This window comes from Ambystoma mexicanum, chromosome 1p (genome assembly GCF_040938575.1).
Source record: "Ambystoma mexicanum isolate Mex_15411 chromosome 1p, UKY_AmexF1_1, whole genome shotgun sequence".
NCBI classification, from domain to species: Eukaryota; Metazoa; Chordata; class Amphibia; order Caudata; family Ambystomatidae; genus Ambystoma; species Ambystoma mexicanum.
The window spans coordinates 503,846,547-503,871,246 of record NC_090921.1 but is presented as its reverse complement, the minus strand read 5'-3'; the positions used below and the strand labels follow the sequence as shown (position 1 = coordinate 503,871,246).

General features: G+C 45.6%; 1 protein-coding gene across 1 annotated transcript in view; it reads right to left on the bottom strand.

The window, feature by feature from the left end:
* Positions 1–24,700, bottom strand: part of SEMA6B (semaphorin 6B) — a 563,759-nt gene that overhangs the window by 59,929 nt on the left and 479,130 nt on the right. Inside the window, exons 15-16 of the mRNA XM_069649360.1 lie at positions 4,517–4,594; positions 3,774–3,832 (exon numbers count right to left, since the gene is read on the bottom strand). Of these exons, the coding sequence (XP_069505461.1) occupies positions 3,774–3,832; positions 4,517–4,594 (137 nt within the window). The remainder of the gene's footprint in view (positions 1–3,773; positions 3,833–4,516; positions 4,595–24,700) is intronic.

Genomic DNA, 24,700 nt, shown 5'->3' with positions numbered 1-24,700 from the left:
GTGTTGCTGGGCAGCGGCTTGAATCCCGGCAGCGCGATTGCAAGCCTGAGCCCCGGAGGCAGGAGATGAAGGCAGCAGAACCTGCGCTGTGCTGCTGTGCAGCGGCTTGAATCCCAGGCAGCGCGATTGCAAGCCTGAGTCTTGGAGGCAGGAGATGAAGGCAGCAGAACCCATGCAGTGTTGCTGGGCAGCAGCTTGAATCCCAGGCAGCGCGATTGCAAGCCTGAGCCCCAGCGGTTGCAGATGAAGGCAGCAGAACCTGCGCAGTGTTGCTGGGCAGCGGCTTGAATCCCTGGCAGCGCCATTGCAAGCCTGAGCCCCAGAGGCAGCAGATGATGGCAGAAAAACCCGTGCAGTGATGCTGGGCAGCAGCTTGAATCCCCGGCAGCGTGACTGCAAGCCTGAACCCCGGAGGCAGGAGATGAAGGCAGCTGAACCTGTGCAGTGTTGCTGGGCAGCGGCTTGAATCGCAGGCAGCGCGATTGCAAGCCTGAGCTCCGGAGGCAGGAGATGAAGACAGCAGAACCCGTGCAGTGTTGCTGGGCAGCGGCTTGAATCCCAGGCAGCGCGATTGCAAGCCTGAGCCCCCAAGGCAGCAGATGAAGGCAGCAGAACCTGCGCAGTGCTGCTGGGCAGCGGCTTGATTCCCAGGCAGCGCGATTGCAAGCCTGAGCCCGCAGGAGGCAGCAGACGAAGGCAGCAGAACCTGTCTAGTGTTGCTGGGCAGTGGCTTGAATCCCCGGCAGTGCGATTGCAAGCCTGAGCCCCAGCAGTTGCAGATGAAGGCAGCAGAACCTGCGCAGTGTTGCTGGGCAGCGGCTTGAATCCCAGGCAGCGTGATTGCAAGCCTGAGCCCCAGAGGTTGCAGATGAAGGCAGCAGAACCTGCGCAGTGCTGCTGTGCAGCGGCCTGAATCCCAGGCAGTGCAATTGCAAGCCTGAGCCTTGGAGGCAGGAGAACCCATGCAGTGTTGCTGGGCAGCGGCTTGAATCCCAGGCAGCGCGATTGCAAGCCTGAGCCCCAGCGGTTGCAGATGAAGGCAGCAGAACCTGCGCAGTGTTGCTGGGCAGCAGCTTGAATCACTGGCAGCGCCATTGCAAGCCTGAGTCCCAGAGGCAGCAGATGAAGGCAGAAAAACCCGTGCAGTGATACTGGGCAGTGGCTTGAATCCCCGGCAGCGCGACTGCAAGCCTGAACCCCGGAGGCAGGAGATGAAGGCAGCAGAACCCGTGCACTGTTGCTGGGCAGAGGCTTGAATCCCAGGCAGCGCGATTGCAAGCCTGAGCCCCGGAGGCAGGAGATGAAGGCAGCAGAACCCGTGCAGTGTTGCTGGGCAGCGGCTTGAATCCCAGGTAGCGCGATTGCAAGCCTGAGCCCCGGAGGCAGGAGATGAAGGCAGCAGAACCCGTGCAGTGTTGCTGGGCAGCGGCTTGAATCCCGGCAGCGCGATTGCAAGCCTGAGCCCCGGAGGCAGGAGATGAAGGCAGCAGAACCCGTGCAGTGTTGCTGGGCAGCGGCTTGAATCCCGGCAGCGCGATTGCAAGCCTGAGCCCCGGAGGCAGGAGATGAAGGCAGCAGAACCCCTGCAGTGTTGCTGGGCAGCGGCTTGAATCCCGGCAGCGCGATGGCAAGCCTGAGCCCCATCATGAGCAGTCTGAGCATTCACTGATGTATGTGCTTTCGTGAAACCAGCCAGAGGGTGACCCGGGCTATCCTGCGTGTTCAAGCCTTGACTGTCCCTCTGCCGCCATAAGTCAGGGGTGTGACATATGAGCAGTTAGCCCCTCCTCTGGCGCTTGCTGCAACCCCAGAACCTGTAGCATCAAGGAAAGGAAAGGTCCATTTGGGATGCAGGCAAGTGAGTTTGCAGCTGAACAGCCCTTCGCATGATTAAGCCAGTAAGATAGCTCAGTGGGTTGAGCGCTCGCTGCTGCGATCTGAGCAATCAGCAGGTCGCAGGTTCGAATTCCGGCAAAGCCGACTCAGCCTTTCATCCCCTTCCGAGGTCGATAAATGAGTGCCAATTTCGGTTGGGTGATCTTGTATGTAAATATGTGCTCCGTAAAGCGCTTTGGATTAAGGTGCTATATAAATAACACATCATTAACATTATTATCATTAATCAGGTGCAACATGGCGTATCACAAACCCCAGTGCATGTGAACTGAGAGCATTATTTAAACTCCAAAAAGATGCCTTCTTTGGCACTGTGGCAGACAAAGAACTTGTGCATGATTGACACATAGGGGAATTAAATACGGAGAATAACTCCCAAGTAAGCAAACAACAAAGACCCAAAACAGACCATTTGGAGGGTACTCATTTGCTGCATCAGGAGGGGCAGACTAGGTATGGAATGCCTGTCAATGTGAGCATTGAGATAAAGAGTGCTAGGAGTTAGCGTGAGTCTCCCCACGTTGTGTATTTTGCAGAACCTTTGGGGCACTGTGCTCGGACAGTCCTATATGTGGCACTTGAAAGTTTGTGCAGCAACGCCTCGTCCGTGCCGTAAACAGGGCGAATATTATGCACCCTTATCACCGCCAGCGCAGTGAAATAATACCTGGGTGTTATTCCTGCATTGGCTTGGTAAAACTAGAATACTTCCTACTCTGCATTGTCCTTACACAGTAAGTGTTGGGAGTGTATCAGACTGCAGTATAATATTTTTTCTGCAGAGCGTTGAAACTAGAGCAACACCAATTTCCTTGTAGTATTATCCTGGTAGTCCCTCGGAATGCTTGAGTATAAGCCCTGCGTAAATTCCCATGCTAAGCACTCCTGATGGTGATGTAGAACATGGGCTTTAAGTGGGTGGGGGCCAGCCAGGTCGGAGCACTGGCAAACTCTGAAAGATGTTTCTGAGACGAGGTGCAGCTGATGAGGATGCCAGAGGTCAAGGCCTTTTTTTCTAAAACCTGAAGTTCTTGCTCATGCCCAAGAGCTTGAGGCTTTAGAAAAAAAGTCCTTTTCTTCCATAATTGTGGCATTGGCCATGCCAGGAATCCCTTTAACCAAAAGAGGTGCAGGGGCAATCTCCATTAAGCAGTGGGTACAGTTTATTTGGGTATGACCTCACAGAAGTGCTGCAGTCTCACTCAAGGAGTGCGTGCATTCTCACTGACCAAATACAGCCTTACTTGAGTAGCGTGTGCAATTTCCCAGAAAGCATATGCAATGTAACTTGTATAGTGAGTACAATCTCATTTAAACAGTGAGCATGATCTCACTTAAGCAGGAAATACTTTTGCCATCACTACCATGTTCACAGGCATGGCGGCCCGGTAACGGCCCGCCAGGCTGGGCTTCTGTGCAGGCTCTTATACCGCCACTCCCTGAACATCATGGCTCGCTTCCAGTTGCAGATACTTGAAAAGTCCTTTTTTTATGGACTCCATGCATATTGCTCATGGCCAATTTTCCACAAAAAAGATAAACAAAGATGACCACCGCCATCCACCACCATGGAAAAAAGAGACTAAATACCTTTTTCATTTCCATGGTGATAACGACGAAAAAACACTGATGGAGACTGCAACAGGATGGGGTGAAGGTAAGTTGGTGGAGGGGTTGTGTCTTCTGGGACTGGGTGGGTGATCCAAGGGGGGTGGCCCTGGGGAAAATTGCTGGCCTTGGAAGAGGCGTGGGAGGTCAGGAAAGCAGGTGTACGCCAATCATGGATTCCTGCCCACGCTCGCGACCCCCTGATTGTTCACCACATCTACTGGATGAGAACGTTTCACATACACAGTGAGGAGGACATTCTCACTTACCATCGCAATCCCCCAGGTGCGCCGTATTGACCCCAGCGATGTCCTGTTCGAAGGTGACCCTGCAACAAAACAAGAAGATCGATCAGTGGAGTGCACTGAGCTGTAGACGATAAACTGGGAGGGACACTTGAACTGAAGGGCCACTTCAAATGTTCCTGACAGATCCAGGGGCCTGGCTTGTGTAGTGGAGGGCTCTCCTTGCGTTCAGAGGTTTGACGAGGAGAAGGACGAACTCCTGTGGATGTCCCTCAGGTATCCATACACTTAACACATGCAAAGTAATGTCCATTCTAGTGGGTTTCCCTCACTTTGATAGAGGGCTGTGATACATAACCTCACCGGTGCCCTTCCACAATCAGGGGCTTGTCAAGAGCCCTAATGGTGCAATCTCAGCATGTCCTTCACATAGTCAGTGATGTAAGGTGCACTTGAAGGGCCCTCAGAGAAAGGCCATCACTCATTCACTGGTGGGACATTTGCATGATGTCACTCATCTATCCTGGTTCACTGCGTAGGTCTCCAACTTGATGCTAATGTTTCTCTGTTGCCCGGACCAAAGTCTTTCTTGCCCTTCCTTAATGACACCCCCACCCATGGCCATTCTGTCTTCTTGGTTACTCTACATCCTTCCCCTCCCAGCCTTCTCTTCTCTCGTCCTCCCTCCTGCCTTACCATTTCTCTTGCTCATCCTATCCTTTCTTTCTCGACTCAAGGGTTCCTCTCCATCCCCAGTGCATAGTTACCTAGTACCGGGTTCCAGGTATGAACACGCCCCGTCAGGAGTCCAGCCACAGTAAGGGTCCCGGCTACTGAGACAGTTCCTAAAAAAATAAAACAAATGAAGAAAGTTAAGTGACATCTCACCCTTCTACAGTGACAAAACGTGCTGGAGCAAATGACCAAGTGTTCTATTATGCCCAATTATTAATACCCTATTCCATCTCTGCCCAGCACCAAGTTACCTATACCATATCGGGCCAATCTCAAACTAACCGTTCCATGACTGCCTAATCACAAGCTAACAATGTCATCACTGCTGGGTAACAAATTACTCATTTTGTCATTGCATAATCATAATCTACCTATTCAATCACTGCTGGGTAACAAGCTACCCATTCGGTCCTATCCTATTCACTATCCACCCACTCCATCACTCCTGGGTAATAAACTAACATTCTGTTATTGCCTAATCAGAAGCTACCTATTCAATCACTCCTGGGTAACAAATTACCCATTTGTCATTGCATAATTATAAGCTACCTATTCAATCTCTCCTGGGTAACAAATCACCCATTCCGTCATATCCTATTCACAAGCCACCCATTCCATCACTCCTGGGTAATAAACTAACATTCTGTTATTGCTAATCAGAAGCTACCTATTCCATCACTCCTGGGTAACAAAATACCAATTTTGTCATTGCATAATTATAAGCTACCTATTCAATCACTCCTGGGTAACAAATTACCCATTCCGTCATATCCTATTCACAAGCCATCCACTCCATCACTCCTGGGTAATAAACTAACATTCTGTTATTGCCTAATCAGAAGCTACCTATTCCATCACTCCTGGGTAAAAAATTACCCATTGTGTCATTGCATAATTATAAGCTCCCTATTCAATCTATCCTGGATAACAAATTACCCATTATGACATTTCATATTTACTATCCACCCACTCCATCACTCCTGGGTAATAAACTAACATTATGTTGTTGCCTAATCCAAGGCTACCTGTTCCATCACTCATGGGTAACAAATTACCCATTCTGTCATATCCTATTTACTATCCACCCGCTCCATCATTCCTGGGTAATAAACTAACATTCTGTTGTTGCCTAATCAGAAGCTACCTATTCCATCACTCTTGGGTAACAAATTACCCATTCTGTCATATCCTATTCACTATCCACCCAATCCATCATTCCTGGGTAATAAACTAACATTCTGTTGTTGCCTAATAAGAAGCTACCTATTCCATCACTCCTGTGTAACAAATTACCCATTTTGTCATTGCATAATCATAAGCTACCTATTCAATCTATCCTGGATAACAAATTACCCATTCTGACATTTCATATTTACTATCCACCCACTCCATCACTCCTGGGTAATAAACTAACATTCTGTTGTTGCCTAATCCAAGGCTACCTGTTCCATCACTCCTGGGTAACAAATTACCCATTCTGTCATATCCTATTCACTATCCACCCGCTCCATCATTCCTGGGTAATAAACTAACATTCTGTTGTTGCCCAATCAGAAGCTACATATTCCATCACTCCTGGGTAACAAATTACCCATTCTGTCATATCCTATTCACTATCCACCCGCTCCATCATTCCTGGGTAATAAACTAACATTCTGTTGTTGCCTAATAAGAAGCTACCTATTCCATCACTCCTGTGTAACAAATTACCCGTTTTGTCACTGCATAATTATAAGCTACCTATTCAATCCCTCCTGGATACCAAATTCCCCATTCTGACATTTCATATTTACTATCCACCCACTCCATCACTCCTGTTAAAATAAACTAACATTCTGTTGTTGCCTAATCACAAGCTACCTACTCCATTATTCCTTGGCAAATATTTAGTAATTCTGTTATTGTCAAATCACAAGCAATCTATCCGGTCAGTTCTGAATAACAGGATACCCATTCTGTCATTGCCCAGTGCGCCACATGTCCTCATCCAGAACAGCCCACCTACATAGTACCCATCCCAGCACTGTCTAATAACAACCTAGACACCATCGATTACTGCCCCATCAGAAAATACAAGGGGTGTTTTATCTGAGGACATGGGCACTCACCAAATATAATCAGGGGGCCTCACATATTCATCTGATCCTTTCTCAAGGGTGAGGGTGTAGCAGGATAGAGGCTAGGTTTCAAAGAGGGGGGGGGCCCAAGCTGGCATTGGCATACACTTCAACATGGTCAACCAGTACCCCGAGGGGAAACATATTATTTCCATTCACTTGGGAGGAGGTGTCTCCAGAAAGGCCCAAGGGGACTCCCACACTTAAGACAATTTGCTCAATGGTCAAGCCCCTGGGAGCATCATTTTCAGAGGAGTGTTGCGTATCTTCAGGTTTCAATCGGCGAGTCTATCGGCTACGTACCCAGGCCAAGGTGCTGTGGATATGTCTGTGGGCCTCATTACGACCCAGGCGGTAAGGGGTTTACACCAGCGTAAACATCGCCGACCCTTACCGCCTGAGTACGAGATCCCTTAGCGCCATGGCGGATCTAACACCTGCTTTTAGCAGGTGTAAAAATCCATGGCGCTAAGGGACCTTGATGTTAATTACGCCACCGTAATTTACGGTGGCGTAATTAACGCCTTCCCCACTCCCATTATGCCCTATGGGGCAAAAATGGGAATGGGGAAGGGTAAATGGGGATTGGGGACTTACCGCCCCGCCAAGGTCGGAATGGGGCGGTAAGTCCGCCAACCCCCATGGCGGAGTTGGCAACTTAGCGCCATGGTCCATGGTGCCAATAGCGCCATGGACCTCCGCCAAGGTCGTAATGAGGCCCTGTGTCATTAGTGGTCAAAGACTACTTTGGGTATGTTGCTATTTTGGTGATACTGATATGTATATCTATATATTCAGTTCAGTGTGCTTGTACTGTGTTAGCCAAGGGTATTATAAAAATAATTGTTCCAAAAGATAACAAGTTGATGCCTTAATTAGGTTAACAAACTAAATTATTTCCAAGCTTTCTTGAACTTGTGACCACTTCCTGAGCAAAGATGAAATGAAGCATTCGAAAAACATTACAGAATACCCGGTCCTTTCTGGAATTCCTTAAGGGTGCCTGTCTATGTATCTCCTTTGTATTTTCTTCAGGGAAGCATGCATTCAAGCTGTTAATTCCCGCCCACACATTGCAACCTTCAGCGTTTGAATGACACACTGTGCTAAGTGGGCAGGGGTGAAAAAAATAAAAGAATAAACCAGCCTGTTAAAAGTTAAAAGGCTCTCGGGAAGGCATGAAGGGCTGGGGTAGTGTCAGTCATGGTAGGTGCAGTGCTGCTGCTGCAGCGTGTATATGCCAGGCTTGTCCCTTGGCAAGATGGGTCGATCATGTACATATCAGGCCTGTACCTCTGGGAAGCCGGTAGAGAGGGAGGGTATTACCCATTTTCGACATTTTATGCTGCTTTCTTACCACAAACATAGTACTTAGAGTTAAGGTATATATAAAGGAGGGGTGGTGGGTGGAAGGACAGGGTGTGGGAGGTCACCCCTCCCCCACTGTTTGTGGTAAGAAAAAGCAGCACATTTGTTACAAATAAATTAGGCCTAATTGGCATTCAGCAACTGAATAAAAAAAATCGGTAAAGGTCCATAGGTCCGAGAGGAAGCACAAGCCAGTTATGGGTTAGGTCTTTGACTTGTGGAATCTGAAGGCATGGTTGGGGTTCAAATACCATAATGGGACTGTGTGTTTCCATGCCCAATGAGGAAAGGGCAGAGTCTGCCATCAGACAGGGGCTCTCACAGGCCTCTGGGGGAAGACAGTGGGGGTCATTATAAGTTTGCTGGTCTGGGTGATTGCTGGGAACATTTCAGATAATTCTGTGGCTGCCAAGTGCTGGAAGTAAATCAGGCCCCCACCGGCAATAAACAGCCAGTATTTCTAGCACTAGTATTACCAGTGCCGTAAACACCGGCAATCCCCTCCATGGAGTCCAAGAGATTGCCTGTATCTGTCAGTCGTCAGATCTTAACGTATGCAATAACGGTCACATTTCACAAGAGATGGGCTGGACCTGAAAATCTACCAGTCTGCAACAGAAAGAATGATCCTGCTGCACACACAGTCTGTTCTACAAGCATTATCTACAAAGCCTCAAAGATGCCGGATCGTATAGTTCATGAGAAGGCTTCGAGAGGAGAGTGCATTTTTCATCTCACTGCCTTAGTTTTGATTTAATAAGGTGGCTCCGCACCAAAGTCTCTATTTAAGGAGAAATGTCTTGTTAACGAGATCTTGAGGTGAACCTCATCCATAACAAAGACCCTTCTTGTCTCAGAAGCAGCATGTTGGGGCGCAAAGGCTGGCTATTCTACCAGGTGGCTTATTGAGCCAACGTGCCCAGCTGTCAGACAGAGTCAGGCTGGCCACGGCTGACATCTTATTAGTATATGACAGACTGGGAAGTGCATCGCTCTGGAAATATCCACTCCACAGCACTTATGCAATGAAGATAACCTGATCTCAGCTCTGTCTACTGACCGTCGCAGGTTTTGCAGACAATGATGCTTCTTCTGGGCTTCTGCACTTGCACGATTGACGACTCCCGCCTCAGCGTCCACTCTGAGCATTGGTGGTGGAACCAGAGTTTTAGAATATGGAGGCCTGGTCACTCAAGTGAACCCACCTAAGAGACTTGGGGGGGGGGAAACATTCCTCAATTGGACTTCACACAAGTCTATCCATCGCTGGCTGTGATCCGGGTGCTTGTGGGGAAGATGTAACTTTGCAGGCCAGTAAATGGTAATGGCATAATCATTTAGGAATGGGTGTACTTGCTAGTTATGTGTTGCTTATAGAAACACAAAGCAATGACTGTCAAATCAGATGCTAAAAATGACATTGACAAAAACTCACACAGAAATAGAAAAGGTTACTCCAAGAAGGCAAAAAAAGGTCCCTATGATAGAGGGAATTAACAGAAGTGCTAAAATAATGATTTATCATGATATAACGGCATTGCGTTGCAGAGAAAGAGAAAACGCTCTCTGTTTTATACACAGCAGGGCGCGGTGACTATCATTTAAACATTTGATTACTTTGTACTGTTGCAACAGGCTGATTTGTGGACTTTGATTCTTTCCTGGGAAGCCTACTTCTATTGATCCCAGACGGTCCTGAGGACCTTTTATTAATTTTATTTTTTTATTGTGCATTTGCAAGGCACTTATGCATTAAGTAAATTGTGTTTTAAAGTACCCACAGGGCAACGGGGATGGAACATGGGAACGAAAGGCAAATGTAAGAACAATGAAGAGAAAGAAAGAAGTGGTGCTACCAGGCCTTGAGAGCATTCAAACTTGCAGGTGGCGCGTGAGGGAAGGGACGAGGGAAGGGGTGGGGGGTGTAAGTGCTAGCTGTTCCACTGTGGGAAGTGCTAGAGAGTAAGTTGCAAGCAGCTGTATAAGTGCCTGGCAGGGATTACTTAGACAGAGTGGTCAACTGCCAAAAAATAAGTGCAGGCCCGTGAGCACAGGCCAGTAGGTGCCCAAAGGCAGGTGCTATGAGTGGGCAGAGGCTGATGTGATTGGGGGGAGGGCCAGGACCCAGAAGGACACATAAGGGCCCTGGCCACGAATCTCTGCGACTGTGGGGTTTAGCAAGGGAGGGGGAGGGGGAAGAAGGAGGTGAAAAGGAAAGTCTTGAGGAGCTTCTGGAATTTGAGGAGATCCGGCTCAAGGCGGGAAGAAAGAGGGAGGCTGTTCCAGAGGAGGGAACCAGCCAGGGAAAGAAATTGGCCACCAGCTCAGTGTTTCAAATCGTCCACTGACCAATGAAGCTATCAGCGGTTCCTGCGGCTGGCCCCGGTATCCCTGGGCATATCTCAATTCTCCGCCTTTCGCACCCTCGCAGGAGCAGAGGCTGCCGCAGGAAGACCTCTGCGCGCGCATGTTTGGTAGTCGGACGCTCAGTGATGCAGCTTCGGGCTCTCATGGAGTTTTCCCTCTTGTCCGTACCAGGGCCCTTCTGAGGGTTACCTAAACAAGTGGCCCTCTCCCCTCAATCCACTCTCCTCCCCTCTTAGATCTCTGGAGGAATTTACCTCTACAAGCAGGGTTGTACAAAACACCGAAAATGAACTATTGCTTGCTTTGGGTGTGTTAATACGCCTTCGCCATGCTTCTGAGCACTGAGCCCTTCGAGTGAGCACGGGCTTACATGTGTAAGTTCACAGGTAAGGGCCTGCTCCCCCAGCAGCACCCACACCCCATCAGTTTTCTTTCGGGGTCCCACCAGTGGTAGGGTCCCCCTGCCCGCCCTCATCGAAGCGAAGCGTTAGGCACAGCGTCAGCCTTGTTGGAAAGCCCGCACTTGACGAGAAAGGCCGCAGGCCCGAAGAGGCGCGAGTCTGCTGGGCGGATGCACTAGTGGGAGGTGTGAACCGACCCCTGCTCCAGGAATCCTGGGGCAGTGCTGAGGTGCTTCCTTGCTGTGGGGGGAGGTCGCTTGGTGAGGAGAAGAGGCACACTTTTTAGCGTGTGCCTGAATTTCAGCAGCAAGGCTCTCCAGGGTGGTTTGCCATGACGTTTGGAGCAGCGCCTGCTTTTGGACTTGCATAATGGTCGGAAGGCGCCTTTCTGCGCGAGGGACCGTTTCTGCTGTTGCAGGCGTGCACATAAGATTTTCCTTGGATGCATTTTGGAAAGCGATTGTCATTTCTTTGCCATTTTCCCCACATTTTCTTACAAATCTACGGTCACGTTGGCAATTGCCTCTCAACACCTTAATTGGCTTCCTGGTTTATGATATGCCTGTGGAAGTTATCAATATTGTATAGGTTAGCGCGCTAACCCGTTTTGAATAATACTATCATTGATTTGTAAAACAATCAAATAATGAATTAAATGATGTCATAATGAGTTGTAATCTTCACATTTGTGACGTGTATGCTGGTGCGGCCTTCTTAAGCAAAGCAACCGCTTGTCGTGTTTGGAGACATGAGGCCACAACAGCAGGTCACAGCAACATGAAGCTTGACAAAGTCAATAGGCTGGGCTTTTGTATACATATTGCAAAGGCATCTGTTATGCTTTCACAATTTGTCAGTGCTACATAGTATAATCACATAATTGGACATGCAATGTGAAGTTGCTGGGGGAAATGAGAACATGCCTTCACAGCTGCAGCACGCCTCCGCCATGTATGACTGAAATACAGGCCTGGCTCTGCAGCTGCCTCTGGGAAGATGCAGTGCGCATCGTGTCATGCTGTGTGAAGCCTCTTGCAAGTGGAAAACACAGAGCATGGAATTTCTGGAACTGAGGATTTAGTGATGGAGTTTGGGCATCTCCTCAGCCTTCAATCACGTACATGGCAAGAGTTGGGATTTGGAGTCTGGTAAGCAGCCAACACAAAAACAAACTCAGGACCATGCCAGATGGACAGGAAACTGAGGATGGGACAAACCACTGACGTTTTGGGATCCGAGTACCGCATCTGTCAATGGTGCCGAATGGGAACCCAAGCATAGCTTTCAATCCCGGGTACACAGGATCGGACCATCTTCCCTTTGACCAATGTACCGAGCCTACCATTAGGAAAACACCCCCACTTGTCGCCGTCCTTCAAGCGCCAGATGAAACACCTATCGGCCAATCAGACAATCACAATAGCCAGTCAAAGTAAGATCAGACTGAAAGGAGCCGTCCATGTGTGTGGCAAGTGCTTTGAAGTGGCCGTATTCTGACAAGGAGCACTATACACACATCTTCTACAAATGTATTAACCCTACAAGCAGTACATGTTCAGTCGTCAAATCTTGAAAACACTATTTCTGTTTTTAAATTTCTGGAAATAGCTATTAATTACAGTCAGCGATAGCAGTTATGGGTAATTTGGACTCCCAATGGAAGAACACGTTTTCAGATGCCTGTAACTTTGGAACCATTCAATGAATCTCTGGGGCAAAGGTATGGGGGCGGGGGCACTGAGCATGCGTTTCTCATTCTGTTTCTCATAGAGCAAAGTGTGCTCTGGTCTACAGCTATCACGGGGGCGGAGGGGGATTGTGCAGCACATTTTAGCAAGAAGCTATGGTCTGCTGCCAAACCTTGCTTTGATTTGTGTGGTGCAGATCGGTTCAGCGGTGCTCGGGGGGGGGGGGGGTGGCCGAGATATGGTTCTTTTATGATTGCTGGGGTCGAGTTAGGTGTGCTTTACCACCAATGACTGGAGAATGTATGGGATCCTATTTTTCTCGCTGCAAACATAACTTTCCTTTAACCTAGTTTTGACATGCCATTTTAAAGGCTTTTTTAAAGAAAACTTAACTGACACGTATTAGATTTTGTATTTTGCTTGCTGATTTGTTCTAAATGTAACCAATTGGGTAGTTTAGGCTGTTTGCACCCAACTGCCAAAATTATAATATTGAGAATAATCGGAACAATACACACATTAAGCAATGAATAGCAGATGATATGAAATCAAAAGAGCTATCATATATAATCTTGAAATCACTTCACATACACCAGCCATCTTTGGCACTGACATTCAAAACATTGGAAACACACGTCTTCAGGCAGCTAGCTGGAAGTACACACGGCGAAGAAGGAACCAAGCCCGTTCTCGTCATAGTACCGCATGATGCAGGATTCTAAATGAACCTCACCATTTCAGGCTCTGCAACATAGAGGAACACCCGGATTCCTTCACTAATTTCCACACCGAGAGTTCTATTACCAACCGCTGGAGCGCGATCAGCACACTCCAGCCTAAGAGGGTACACATTGTTCTCCCCTCCCCCTCCCGACAAGCCCAGCAACCAGTCCTGTTTCCTGCTACGCCTAGTCGGGAAAGACTGCACGACCAAGAGAGTGGCCACAAGGGGTCTCTCAATTGCCCTGAAGAAGGCGGCTCCCACGTCCCTCTAATTTGGTTACAAGATGGACGCCATGGCCGCCGAAACTTCATTTTTCCAAGCAAGGGGGACCTATGAACCAAATTATTGTGGTTAAGTGAGACAATACTGCATGTTGATTGTTTTCCTTTGATGTGGAACTTCCACCAAGATTCCCCCTGCAATGTTGGCACACAACAAATTGGGATCATCTTGTCCCAATAAAACTGACCAGAATAGACATTCAAACGTTGGGAATTAGATAGAACCCACTTTATTAGACAGTTCCAAGATTACAGGAACCACCGATGAATTCATTTCCACACCGATATTCCCAAGAACACAAGTTGTTGTTTAATATAGATATGTGTTATACGACTTGCGCATTCCAAACACTTTCTTGCTTTTTTTCTTGTTATATGTTTAAACTTTTGAATTTCTTCTCACAACACCTTGTCTAAGTTGTATTATTGTGTTTTTTGGTTCTTTTGAAAACATTATGATTCGTTTTTGTTTGTAATCAATGAAGAAATTGCTTTTGTATATATCTGTAAATATATGTTTTCAATACAAGGAAATCAATTTTTCAAGCCCCTCGTGTGTATGTGGGTTTTTCCTTCTGGACATTTTTTGGGTTAATTGTTTAGGATATATTCCATTAGTAAAACCAGCTAAGGTTCCTTGACTTCACAAATTAGTCTTGCTTTATTCATTGACAAGGAATCAAGTTGAGCCTTCCGCCGTAGCAGTGCTACCTTCTTTGTATTACTGACATTCAAAAGTGCTGTTAACTCCATACAAACCCAATATCAAAAGGCAATTATGCAGCATTAGTACCGGGAAGGGTCAATGAGCTTGTTAAAAGTATTGCGGTTTATTAGGCGGTCACTCTCAATTCCGGGAGTTCCTTTCCCCAAATCAAGGTGGCGCACAACCAAAGCGGTTATACAGATTCAACTTTAATGAGGCCTCCAACCTGTCTCGCACCATCCCAACAAATACCCTCTGTACCACCAATGAGATAGGGACCAGGCTGGGGTATAGTAAGAATATATATTTATTTAAGGTTTGACAAAGAAGAATAGCAACCAAAACATCAGCCACCAACGCCGTGGCACTACACAATGTCACAATTTGAAATGACATGCACCAATTGACTAACTTGGATTTCTAAGGAATGTACAGATACTACAACACACGGGTAACATTTAGAGACTGTACATCAAACACACACAGAGGACATCTTATACATTAAAAAGTACAACTTTTTAACTTCCCCCAGTGTTTGCTTGGGTTATCACAATGCTCTTCTCTCCCAACAACCCCCACCCCCATACATCAGTTATATATGACCTTTTAGTTTGAAAGCAAGGTACAAGGAGTGGAAATACAGTAACAACATTGTTTTGGCTTTTTATTTAAAGACAAGGATTGACAAATAGACACAATGAAAAAAAAAGATTTGTGTTTTTTATTTAAAAGGCAACGTCAAGAAAGGAACTCAATCGGAAAATCATTTTGGCCTTTTTATTTGCATGAAATGCAGGGCTTTGGGAATATCATTTTGGGAAGCAAGTAAATAAATGGAAAATTTTGTTGTGCACACTTTACATTCACTTGAATGCCAGCGTTTTAGGGTCACTTATTTTGGGATTATGGACACCCCCCTTCTGTACAGAAGGCAGGGGTTTTCACTAAAGGTAGAGTCACCCATGTTCTTTATTGTCTTTACCGGCTCTAACACACTGGGCATGAACTTTGTTAGTTTCAAACTCTAACAAAACTCATCCCGTGATTTTCTATATGGAAATGAATTGATTTAACTTAAATTTAATGCGCTAAGGGTCTACACAGCTTCCCACTCCCCGCAATTTAATGGAAATTATTAAGGCAGGCAGTTCCCAACTCAATTCAATTTAAATGGATATGGTGAATTTCTATAGTGGAATTAATTTGAGTTGGATTTATTAAAAGGTGCCAAGGGTCTCCCCAGTTCCACCCCTCTAACCGCTATGCGGGATGGAGATTAAGGCTGGCAGATTCCCCCACACCTTTTGTTGGTATTTTAATTACTCTACTTACATGGGAGGCCTTGATTATGGGGCATCCAGGGAAACAGTGGGGCTCCTCTGAGGACAGCACAGATCTGGTCAAAGGCTTTGGTCAAGGGTAGCCCCCAGCACCCAGACTTCGTCTCGCTCCTCAAATTGCAGGCCTAGCAAGCTTCTAGATTTCCCAGTCTCTGTATCCCATGCAATGTTTAAGGCCTTGGTAGCTCTCCTGTCTCCCTGCTAGTTCTTTGCAAGAGTCCAGAAGCAGACTACTTCCAGCAATAGAGTGGGAAAGTCAAGGGAAAAATCAAAAGTCCAAGGAAAGATCCCAAGAGTCGAAAAGTCAAGGAAAGAAAGATCCCTCTCAGATTGAAAAGTGATCTCTCATAGGGCGGGTGACACCTACATTTCATCATAATTCCCATGATACGGATTGGCTAGCTCTCTCCATTCACCTCCCACCACGATGCCCACTGACTGCTGATAGGACCAGAAGTTGGGGGTTTGAATGATGGAGGCTGAAGAAGGAGAAAGATTCATCATCCCAAAATGGCAAGTGAGTTTAACTTTTTCAGTGACTTTAAAATCTAACAACATGGCAGCTACCCTAAATTTTCAGATAACTGTAGGCAGATATATATTTTTGAATTCTATATTTTATGGCGAGTCAGAAAATACTAATCATATCTCACAACCTTCCTGGGAGGAGCTATTTATTGATTTACTCCTGAGTCAAAATAGTCACAAATCTGTTTCTGCCTGATTCAAACCTTACTTCTATAACGTATCACCACACCAAATTTCCATTCCCTCGGAATTATTGGAAGGAAGAAATCATAATTATCTTTATAACTCAACTTGTATCCATCACCAAAAATGTGTTTTTTACACGGCCCTGACGAATTCGAATCCCCTTTAATATAAACTCGAGATGAGCTCAGCTGAACACACAATGTGCTTTTCATTCAAATTAATGTATTCAATGTTAGTCAATGGCAAGACACCCCAAGTGTCCCTGAGTTTCACACCAGACCCCACCTATTCCTAAATTGCATTTCTCCATTGTCACCTGGCCCGAACATCTGCTTATCAGCAATCTGTTTCATGCACAATGTTTGATCATCCATTAGTGGCTCTTAAGCCATTTCTTGAAGTCGAGTTAGCCCTGAAAAGGTCATTTCTGTTGACCACTAATGCACAGTTAATGAGGATGCCTGACCTGAAAAGTCATTTCTGCTGGCCGTGTTATCTGTAACTCCCACGGTTTTGATCTAATTCGTTGTTAATTCTTTGTATTTATTGCTGAAAACCAGGCCTGCTTTTCATGGGGGGCCCTGCCCAAGCCTTGAGTTCAAATTTTCAAAGGCACAGACCTTTCAGTTCAGCAGGGAAATCACCAGCTGCATCCAGACTTCAGAAAAAACATCTTTAAATCGACAGGATGTGCTTACATATAACATGTTAGCATTGTATCTGGGAATGTGGTTTAAAATATAATCTTTCTTGACATACGGTTTGGACAGATATAAGTTCACTTTAGGTATTATTCACACATAGGGTACAGGGTCCATAGAAAAATCCAACAAGTGTGCCTTTCCATTTGAATGTCAGTTTATTTGTGAAAAGTGAGTGTCTTTCTCTGAAATATGTCACTTGGCTTCACTTTTTAAATGTAAGGCACAATTTCTCCTTGGTATTTTTCACATGCCTATCGTTTCCATATATATTTCCAATGTGTACTGCTGCAGTTTTGAATTTGTCAAAAGGTGCCTTTTCCCAGTTCACCCAAAGTCAGCATCTGTAGCACCACATGTCTGTTCCCATTCTTTGGGCATATGCATCAGTTTTAAGCTCTCAGGTAGATTACCCTTCACTTGCGCACCTTTCCATTTTTGTGGAGTTGGCTAGGCCCATTTGCTTTCATTTCATTAGGCCTTATGTTGAAAATCACTGTTTTGTACTGGCTTTTATATTTAAATGGAACTTCACATTAGCCAGCTTCACTCTCACAACAGGGCCTAGCATAGCCTCTACATCTCTATCACTCCGGGGCTGTCTTTTCACTCCACAAAAGCAAGCTTGTTGGCCCTCAACCGGGCCTTACCTGCCTGACAAGACTCAAACGCTGCGGCATCCCAGAGTTTTTTCCCGTGAGTGGCTGCCATGGGCGCTCGGACAGTTAACTCGGACCCTGGGCCATTACCCCCGGTGATGCCTGTGGATCGGGTAGATAATGCCACATAAGTATGTACAGTCAGTGTGGAAAGTTGGCTAAATGTGGGTGGGAAATGTGGATGCACATTCTTTTGGTTTTCTGACGGCAAACCCTTTTGAGCGGATACTCCCAGTCATTTCCCAGGCACATCATTAGTCTTTGATTATGTGTGAAATAATTGATATTCGTGAGGAGGATGCAATTATAAGAATTCATTGGATTATTGTCAAAATTGGAAGCACTGTGCAAGGGTAATTTGTCAACACGAGGGCACTTGTGAACATGATCCAAAAAGGATTGACATTGGTATAAGTGGTGGGATGGTACATGCTACTGTTCCGACGAGCAAGCTGTATGTAGTAGATGTGATAAACATACTAAGGATTGCTTTCTGAAGAAACAAAACATGTGTGAAAAGTGCTCATAATACACAGTTATAAAAACGCTTCACAATCTCAGTCGTGTCTGAGAAGTTTAGCTTCCCTGTAGCGGAGACTGCCATTGTAACATTTTCTTTTCTCCATAAGAAGCCACTCGAGCGACTGCTAAGATTTCTCTCAAATCATTCCCTCTAATCACTGCTGTTATACTGAAACTTCAGAGAATGCCATTCAAGAGGATTCAACGGCACTATGATCCTGAAACTTGAGAAAACGCCACACAAGAAGACTCAGTTATTTCATGGAATTCTGACATCAGATAATACCATATTAGAAGATTTAATAGGGCTGATGCTGGGAATTCAGAAAATGCTACAAAAGGTGATTTAATGGGATCATGATACTGATGAGACTGCGGCTAATGCCAAAGCCGATAATTGAATGAGATCATAATAGTGACAATTCAAACAATGTCAAACAAGATGTTTTCATTGAAACTTGATATCAAGAGGTCAGATAATAAAACATATTATGATTTCTTGAGATTCCAATACTGAGGCTTCAGATAATGATCCCTATAATGAGTCAATGGATTAAGAGACTAAGACTTAAAATCATGGATGATTTAAAGACATCATGAAAATGATGGTTTGGATAATGCCACATAAGATGATTTAAAATTATAACCAGAAAGACACTTCAGATGCTGCACAAGATGATTTATTGGGATCATGATAGTGAGTCTTCTGACTATTCACACACAGAGTCAATGGAATCATGATACTGGGACTTAAGGTCACAGATGGTTTAAAGGGATCCACATGAGACTTCAGATAACACCACACAAGATGATTTAAAGGGATTATACTGTCAATTCATATTGTGTATTATGAGATAATTTAATGGTATTGTGATACTGATACTTAATGTCACAGAAGATTCATTACATTGTGGCTCATATTATGCCACACAAAATGATTCAATCAACTACATTATCATCATAATCGATGAGATATTTATATAAGAGTTTATGCCTAACATGTTTTACGTTTTCTTTATCTTCCATTATTACTCCCATGCGTTTGACCACCGAGGAAGCTTAAAACCAAACAATGTATGTGTATAACAATGACAAAGTACCCCCTACTATATTTGGTGACACATTGGCTAGGAAAGGGTTAGATCTAGATAATTCATGAAGTCTAGGATTTATCAGAGTACCTGTACATATTTATGTATCATTATAGGAATGTGAGGCAGAAATGTGGTCTAGGGGATTCCTTGCTCACTTGGAAACCCAGAGATGTGGGATCTAGTCCCTGCTTTGGCACTTGATCAAAAGAATGTACGATTATGGGGAAATCACTGTGCTGCCACTGGCCAAAACATGGCCTAAACTGTTAACATGTGTAATATAAATATGTTTTAAAAAGCACATAGTGTGTTGTCTTTTATTGTTTCAACCACATATTCGCATAATGTCTTGGTTTCTGTATTCTAGTCTCAACCGACTGATTACGCTCTACCCTATGTGCAGTACCTCATGCTGAGATGGTGGGCTCATAATTAAGGCTCTCTATAATGCGCTACACTGATCCTTGGAGTAGGTGACTGCTGCATCAAATCTCAGTGCATAGGCCATATCTGCTGAACACTTCTTGTTATGTAGAATGTTTCATCAACAATGAGAAAAAGGAGACCCACCTTAAGTGTTAGACCAAGAATGACCGCGTTGGTTGGCTTTATACAACACTGAGGTTAGAACCTGTTGAGAAGTCAATTAGCTCATCTCTTCCCACAATTCGTAAGGATGCACACTCTGTCATGGATCTGCCCAACACAGTTTGAGCAGTGATGTTTGGCACATGTAATGGAATATGTAGGAGGGAGTCCATAAGCAACGACCCCGCACATCAATGATTGTCCGGTTAATACTGTCTTCCTGGCCTATTTTACCCCTTCTTACGGTTTCATTTAACAGTTTGAAGATATAATAGGCCACGGGTTAGCTCTGGGACTTGATATTGTACTACAACACTGACAAAGGCACTGTGGGAGTAGCTCATGTGATTAGAATCCATATGTGGGCACATAGCTGGGTGATTGTCTAACTAGGAGGCATCCAGTGAAAGCATACACACACACACACACACACCCCTATTGTATATCCCCTCGTAAAATATGTAAGGGACTCAAGGGCCTTGGGAGACAAAAGTGTGGTAAGGCCTGTCTTTTGGTAGGATGAGGCTATGGCCAATTGGTCCGTACATCCCATTACGAAACCCTGGTGGTGTTACGCAGGCTACTGGTGGTGGAAAAAAGCCTGATGGCAGGAGTATCACTCTGACACTGAATGTGGACAGGTAGCAGCCGGGACTAAATTACCACCTGGTGATTTGTGGATCGGGCTATATAGTTTCTCCCCGCACGCCCGCTTGGAATGGAGCCACTGTAATCCCCTCCCCACTACACGGACTGGAGCTGTCAAGTTTCCTACCATAGAAATCTCTGAATACCTATTTGATATCATGGAGAGAACAGAGATGAACCAAAATCCACACCGTTCGTTTTGTTTACCAGAAATGAGCTGGATATTGTGCCCTTAGGGAGGCAGTGCACATTCTGGTACAGTTAGTTCTATGTGACAGCAACTCCCCAGTGACTTTTTGTAGTAATGGAATTAGAGTGTATTCTCTGGAAGAGTCTTGTATGGTCATGTACAGTGTGAGGGAGACTCCATTCTAGGGTGTGTATTCCTGTGAGGGTGTTTGTACGGAGTGAGCCATGATGTATACTGGTACATGTAGTCTTCTGCGCCTTAGCGCTGTATTAGGCCATGTGCCCTCTGCTCTGGAACATGAATTGCCATGTTGAGTCCTGCGCTGATCAATGCATCCAGAATCTTAACAACAAGCTCCTATGTCCCTGATTCAATTCTATGGCAAGACAGGAGGCTCCTATTATCCATTAGCTTTCTTTACTCTGACATACACAGCAGCAAAGAAATAAAACATTTTTATAAAACTTCTGAAAATGTTTTGTAACACAAATTCAACAAATACATTTATAAATGTCCCATTCCAAAATGGCGGACAGGTCATGCCCCTTTGGTATCCAATGGGCATGCAGACAGTCCATAAATGTCCCTTTCTCCAATAACAAATCCTCTTTCTTTGCTGCTGATTGACACAGCTAAGTTACTCTCTCTAGCTCGTGCCTTACTGTGCATTCTATAGACTTTAGAGTGTTAATTGGTGTAAAGCGATTTTTGGTCCCTCCCCGGATGTAGTTCTGGAGTCCGATGCCAGCAGAGCAGGTTGGGGAGCCAGGCTAGGTCAGGTCTCCACGGGGGAAAATGGTCAGAGGAAGAGAGGGATCTCCATATCAATTGCCTGGAATTGTTAGCAGGTTCTTTTGCAGTCCGCAGTTTCCTCAAAGATCAGGGGAATTGTTGTGTGCTCCTAGGCATGGACAATGTCTCAGCAGTGAGATATGTCAATTGTCTGGGAGGAACCAGGTCCAAGGTCCTAGCAGATCTGGCGAAGCAGTTTTGGCATTTCTGTCTGGACCGCAATATTGTGTTGAGGGCAGAGTACCTTCCGGGCATCCACAAGGAGGTAGCGGATTGGAACTCCAGACACCTCCAAGACAAGAGTGACTGGATGTTACACAGGGACCTCTTTGCCAAGATAGAATACCTTTGGGGTCCGTTTACAGTAGATCTGTTTGCCTCGAGGCTAAACTGTCAGGTGCCCAGGTTCTTCAATTGGAGACCAGATCCTGGCGCTCTAGCTACCGATGCTTTTCTTCAGGATTGGTCAGGTCAGAGGCTGTATGCCTTCCCTCCCTTTGCAATGATAGCCAGAGTATTGGTACAAGTACTCAGGCAGGAGGTCATGTTAGTGATTCTAACCCCCTTTTGGCCTTCCCAGATATGGTTTCCGGCGCTCCTAGAGCTCTCAGTAGACATTCCTCGTCTTCTTCCCTGTCATCCTCAGTTACTAACGAACCCGGGGGGTTTTTCTCACGAGTTGGTCCTTCAGGGGCACCTCTCCCTTATGGCGTGGAAGATTTCAGTGCTTCCTGGTGCTTCCGAGGCCTTTCGCAGGACTCTATGTCAGTCATCAGAGACTCTTGGGCCCCCTCTACCAAAGTGGGATAGTCTTCAGCGTGGAACCGCTGGTCTAGCTGGTGTGTGCTTGGCACCTCAATCCCATTTCTGCCCCTCCTGTAGAAGTAGTTAATTTCTTAGTAGGTTTATTTAAAGAAGGTAAAGCTTACAGGACCATTAATGGCTTCAGGTCCGCTATCTCTGCAGGTCATCTGTTGGTTAAAGGGGAACCAGTGGGTAGACACTTCATGGTACGTAGAGCTCTCAAGTCTATTCGTATTAAAATCCCTCCAAAGCCTAAATATTCAGTTCTTTGGGATGTTAATTTACTATTGGATCTCTTTGGAGCCTGGCCCCCTAACGAAGATCTGTCTTTGCAACAACTTTTTTCCAAATTAGCAATGCTGCTGTGCCTGGTGTCTATTAAAAGAGTGTCCAATATCAGAGCTTTAGATGTGGATAACAAAATGTTTACCCCGCAGGGAGTTACCTTTTTCATTTCAAGAAGAACAAAGTGTATGACTTCCTCTATTTCTTATCCCGCCTTCCCTGAAAACAATAAATTGTGTGTTATAGCATGTTTAAAATGTTTTGAGTTAAAAACTGAAAATCTGCGACCTCCTAATACCTCTCAGCTGTTGATTTCCTATAGGAAACCACATAAACCGGTATCCCCTTCCACTTTAGCCAGATGGATTAAGTGGGTTATGCGGGAGGCGGGTGTTGACACTTCCTCTTTTGGTCCCCATTCTGTTAGGGGTGCTATGGCCTCTAAGGCCGCCTTTTTGGGCGGCAGCCTAGAACAGATCCTTAAAGCAGCTGATTGGTCAAGAGAGTCAACTTTCCAAACGTTTTATCATAAACGCATTGCTCACGTAGCGGTTAATGTTCTGCAAGGGCTTTGAACTTGCATAATAGGAGCCTCCTGTCTTGCCATAGAATACCTAATCCCCCACATTAGCGTGAGATGGGGGTTTAGATTCTATTAAAGACAAGGAGGCGAATATTATCTCTCCCACCCGCCCTAATTGTGTTCTGGTTGTTTTGGATTTCGGGTGAGAAGCCCTGCTTTAAGGAGATCTGCTCTGGTTCTATGGAGAAGGTTCAAGTTTGCCTGGTACATGGATTCTTCGTTCTGGGAATCGTGTGAAGGATGGCTGCAGTGATTTATCTTCAAGGACAGCATCAGAAAGAGGATTTGTTATTGGAGAAAGGGACATTTATGGACTGGGTTGCATGCCCATTGGATACCAAAGGGGCATGACCTGTCCGCCATTTTGGAATGGGACATTTATAAATGTATTTGTTGAAGTTGTGTTACAAAACATTTTTCTGAAGTTTTATAAAAATGTTTTTATTTCTTTGCTGCTGTGTATGTCAGAGTAAAGAAAGCTAATGCATAATATTCGCCTCCTTGTCTTTAATAGAATCTAAACCCCCATCTCACGCTATTGTGGGGGATTAGGTATTGTGGGGAATGTCGGTGAGAGGGCATTTTATGGGGTTCTTTCCACCTACCTTTGAAGGCACGTGCAACCCCTTTCTCTTCAAAAGTGTCAATTTTGGATGTTTGTGTTGCCACTGCATATGGCAAAGCATAAGATGTAAAAACGTTAGGTAGTTAAATAATTTGTGAATTAAAAATCTGTTCCGGCGTTACTGCATTGACCTCCAATTATACTGCGGAGAAATGCTTTGTTTTTCTTTGTGTGTAAACTTATGAACTTTTTTTTATCTGTTGTCAAAACGTAATCGGTTTATGTTTCCCTTTTCCTTCATTTTTCATTCCACGATGATTGCCAATAAACACAACATGCTGTTAGGAGCTGCTGTTGACGGTGCGTAAAACATGCCTGGACATGTTCAACCGACGTGCAGAGAATGGGGAAGAGGGCGACGCTCGCAGAGAGCGAGACAACGGCAGCTTTACCGGGGCCAAAACCAAGGACAGCGGAAAGAACGCGGGAAACAGTGGCCAGAGAGCCAAGGAGAACGTGGGAGAGAGACTCAAAGGGAGGAAGGAGGGTGTGCTCAGTAAGGAGCTAGGGGGAAGGGAAACAGCAGCGACAGAGAGCTCATGGTGAGAGGGGGAGAAAGCAGCGGATAGGAGCAGCCTCCAACAAAGACACGCATTGGAAATGCCAACTGTTTTGGCTTTTGTGTAGGCATGGGAGAGGCATTTGCCAGATGCTTATGTAATACCTACAAACAAGTCGAACATGTAGGCTTTGCTAATGCTTGTTTTTAACAGGACTTCAGTGAAGGGCACCCATACTGCTTATAAATCAAGTGGCTAAAGACAGACGTGGTTAAGACATTTTTATCACATCAGCAGCGTGCTTTCAGCACCTATTAAACCATTAGCTCTCAGAAGACTGTTTTGAAAAAAACCCTGGCAGGCACTTCACGTGTAAAGTGTGATTTAAGGCTTGATACAGTTAGTTCAAAGAGATCTTAGGAGGGTGTGTTGTGGGCGGGTAGGGACAGGAAGTGGATGGCAATGGTCATAGGGATTAGCATTGCCTGGGCAGTAAATGGGTGGGTAAACAACCAAACA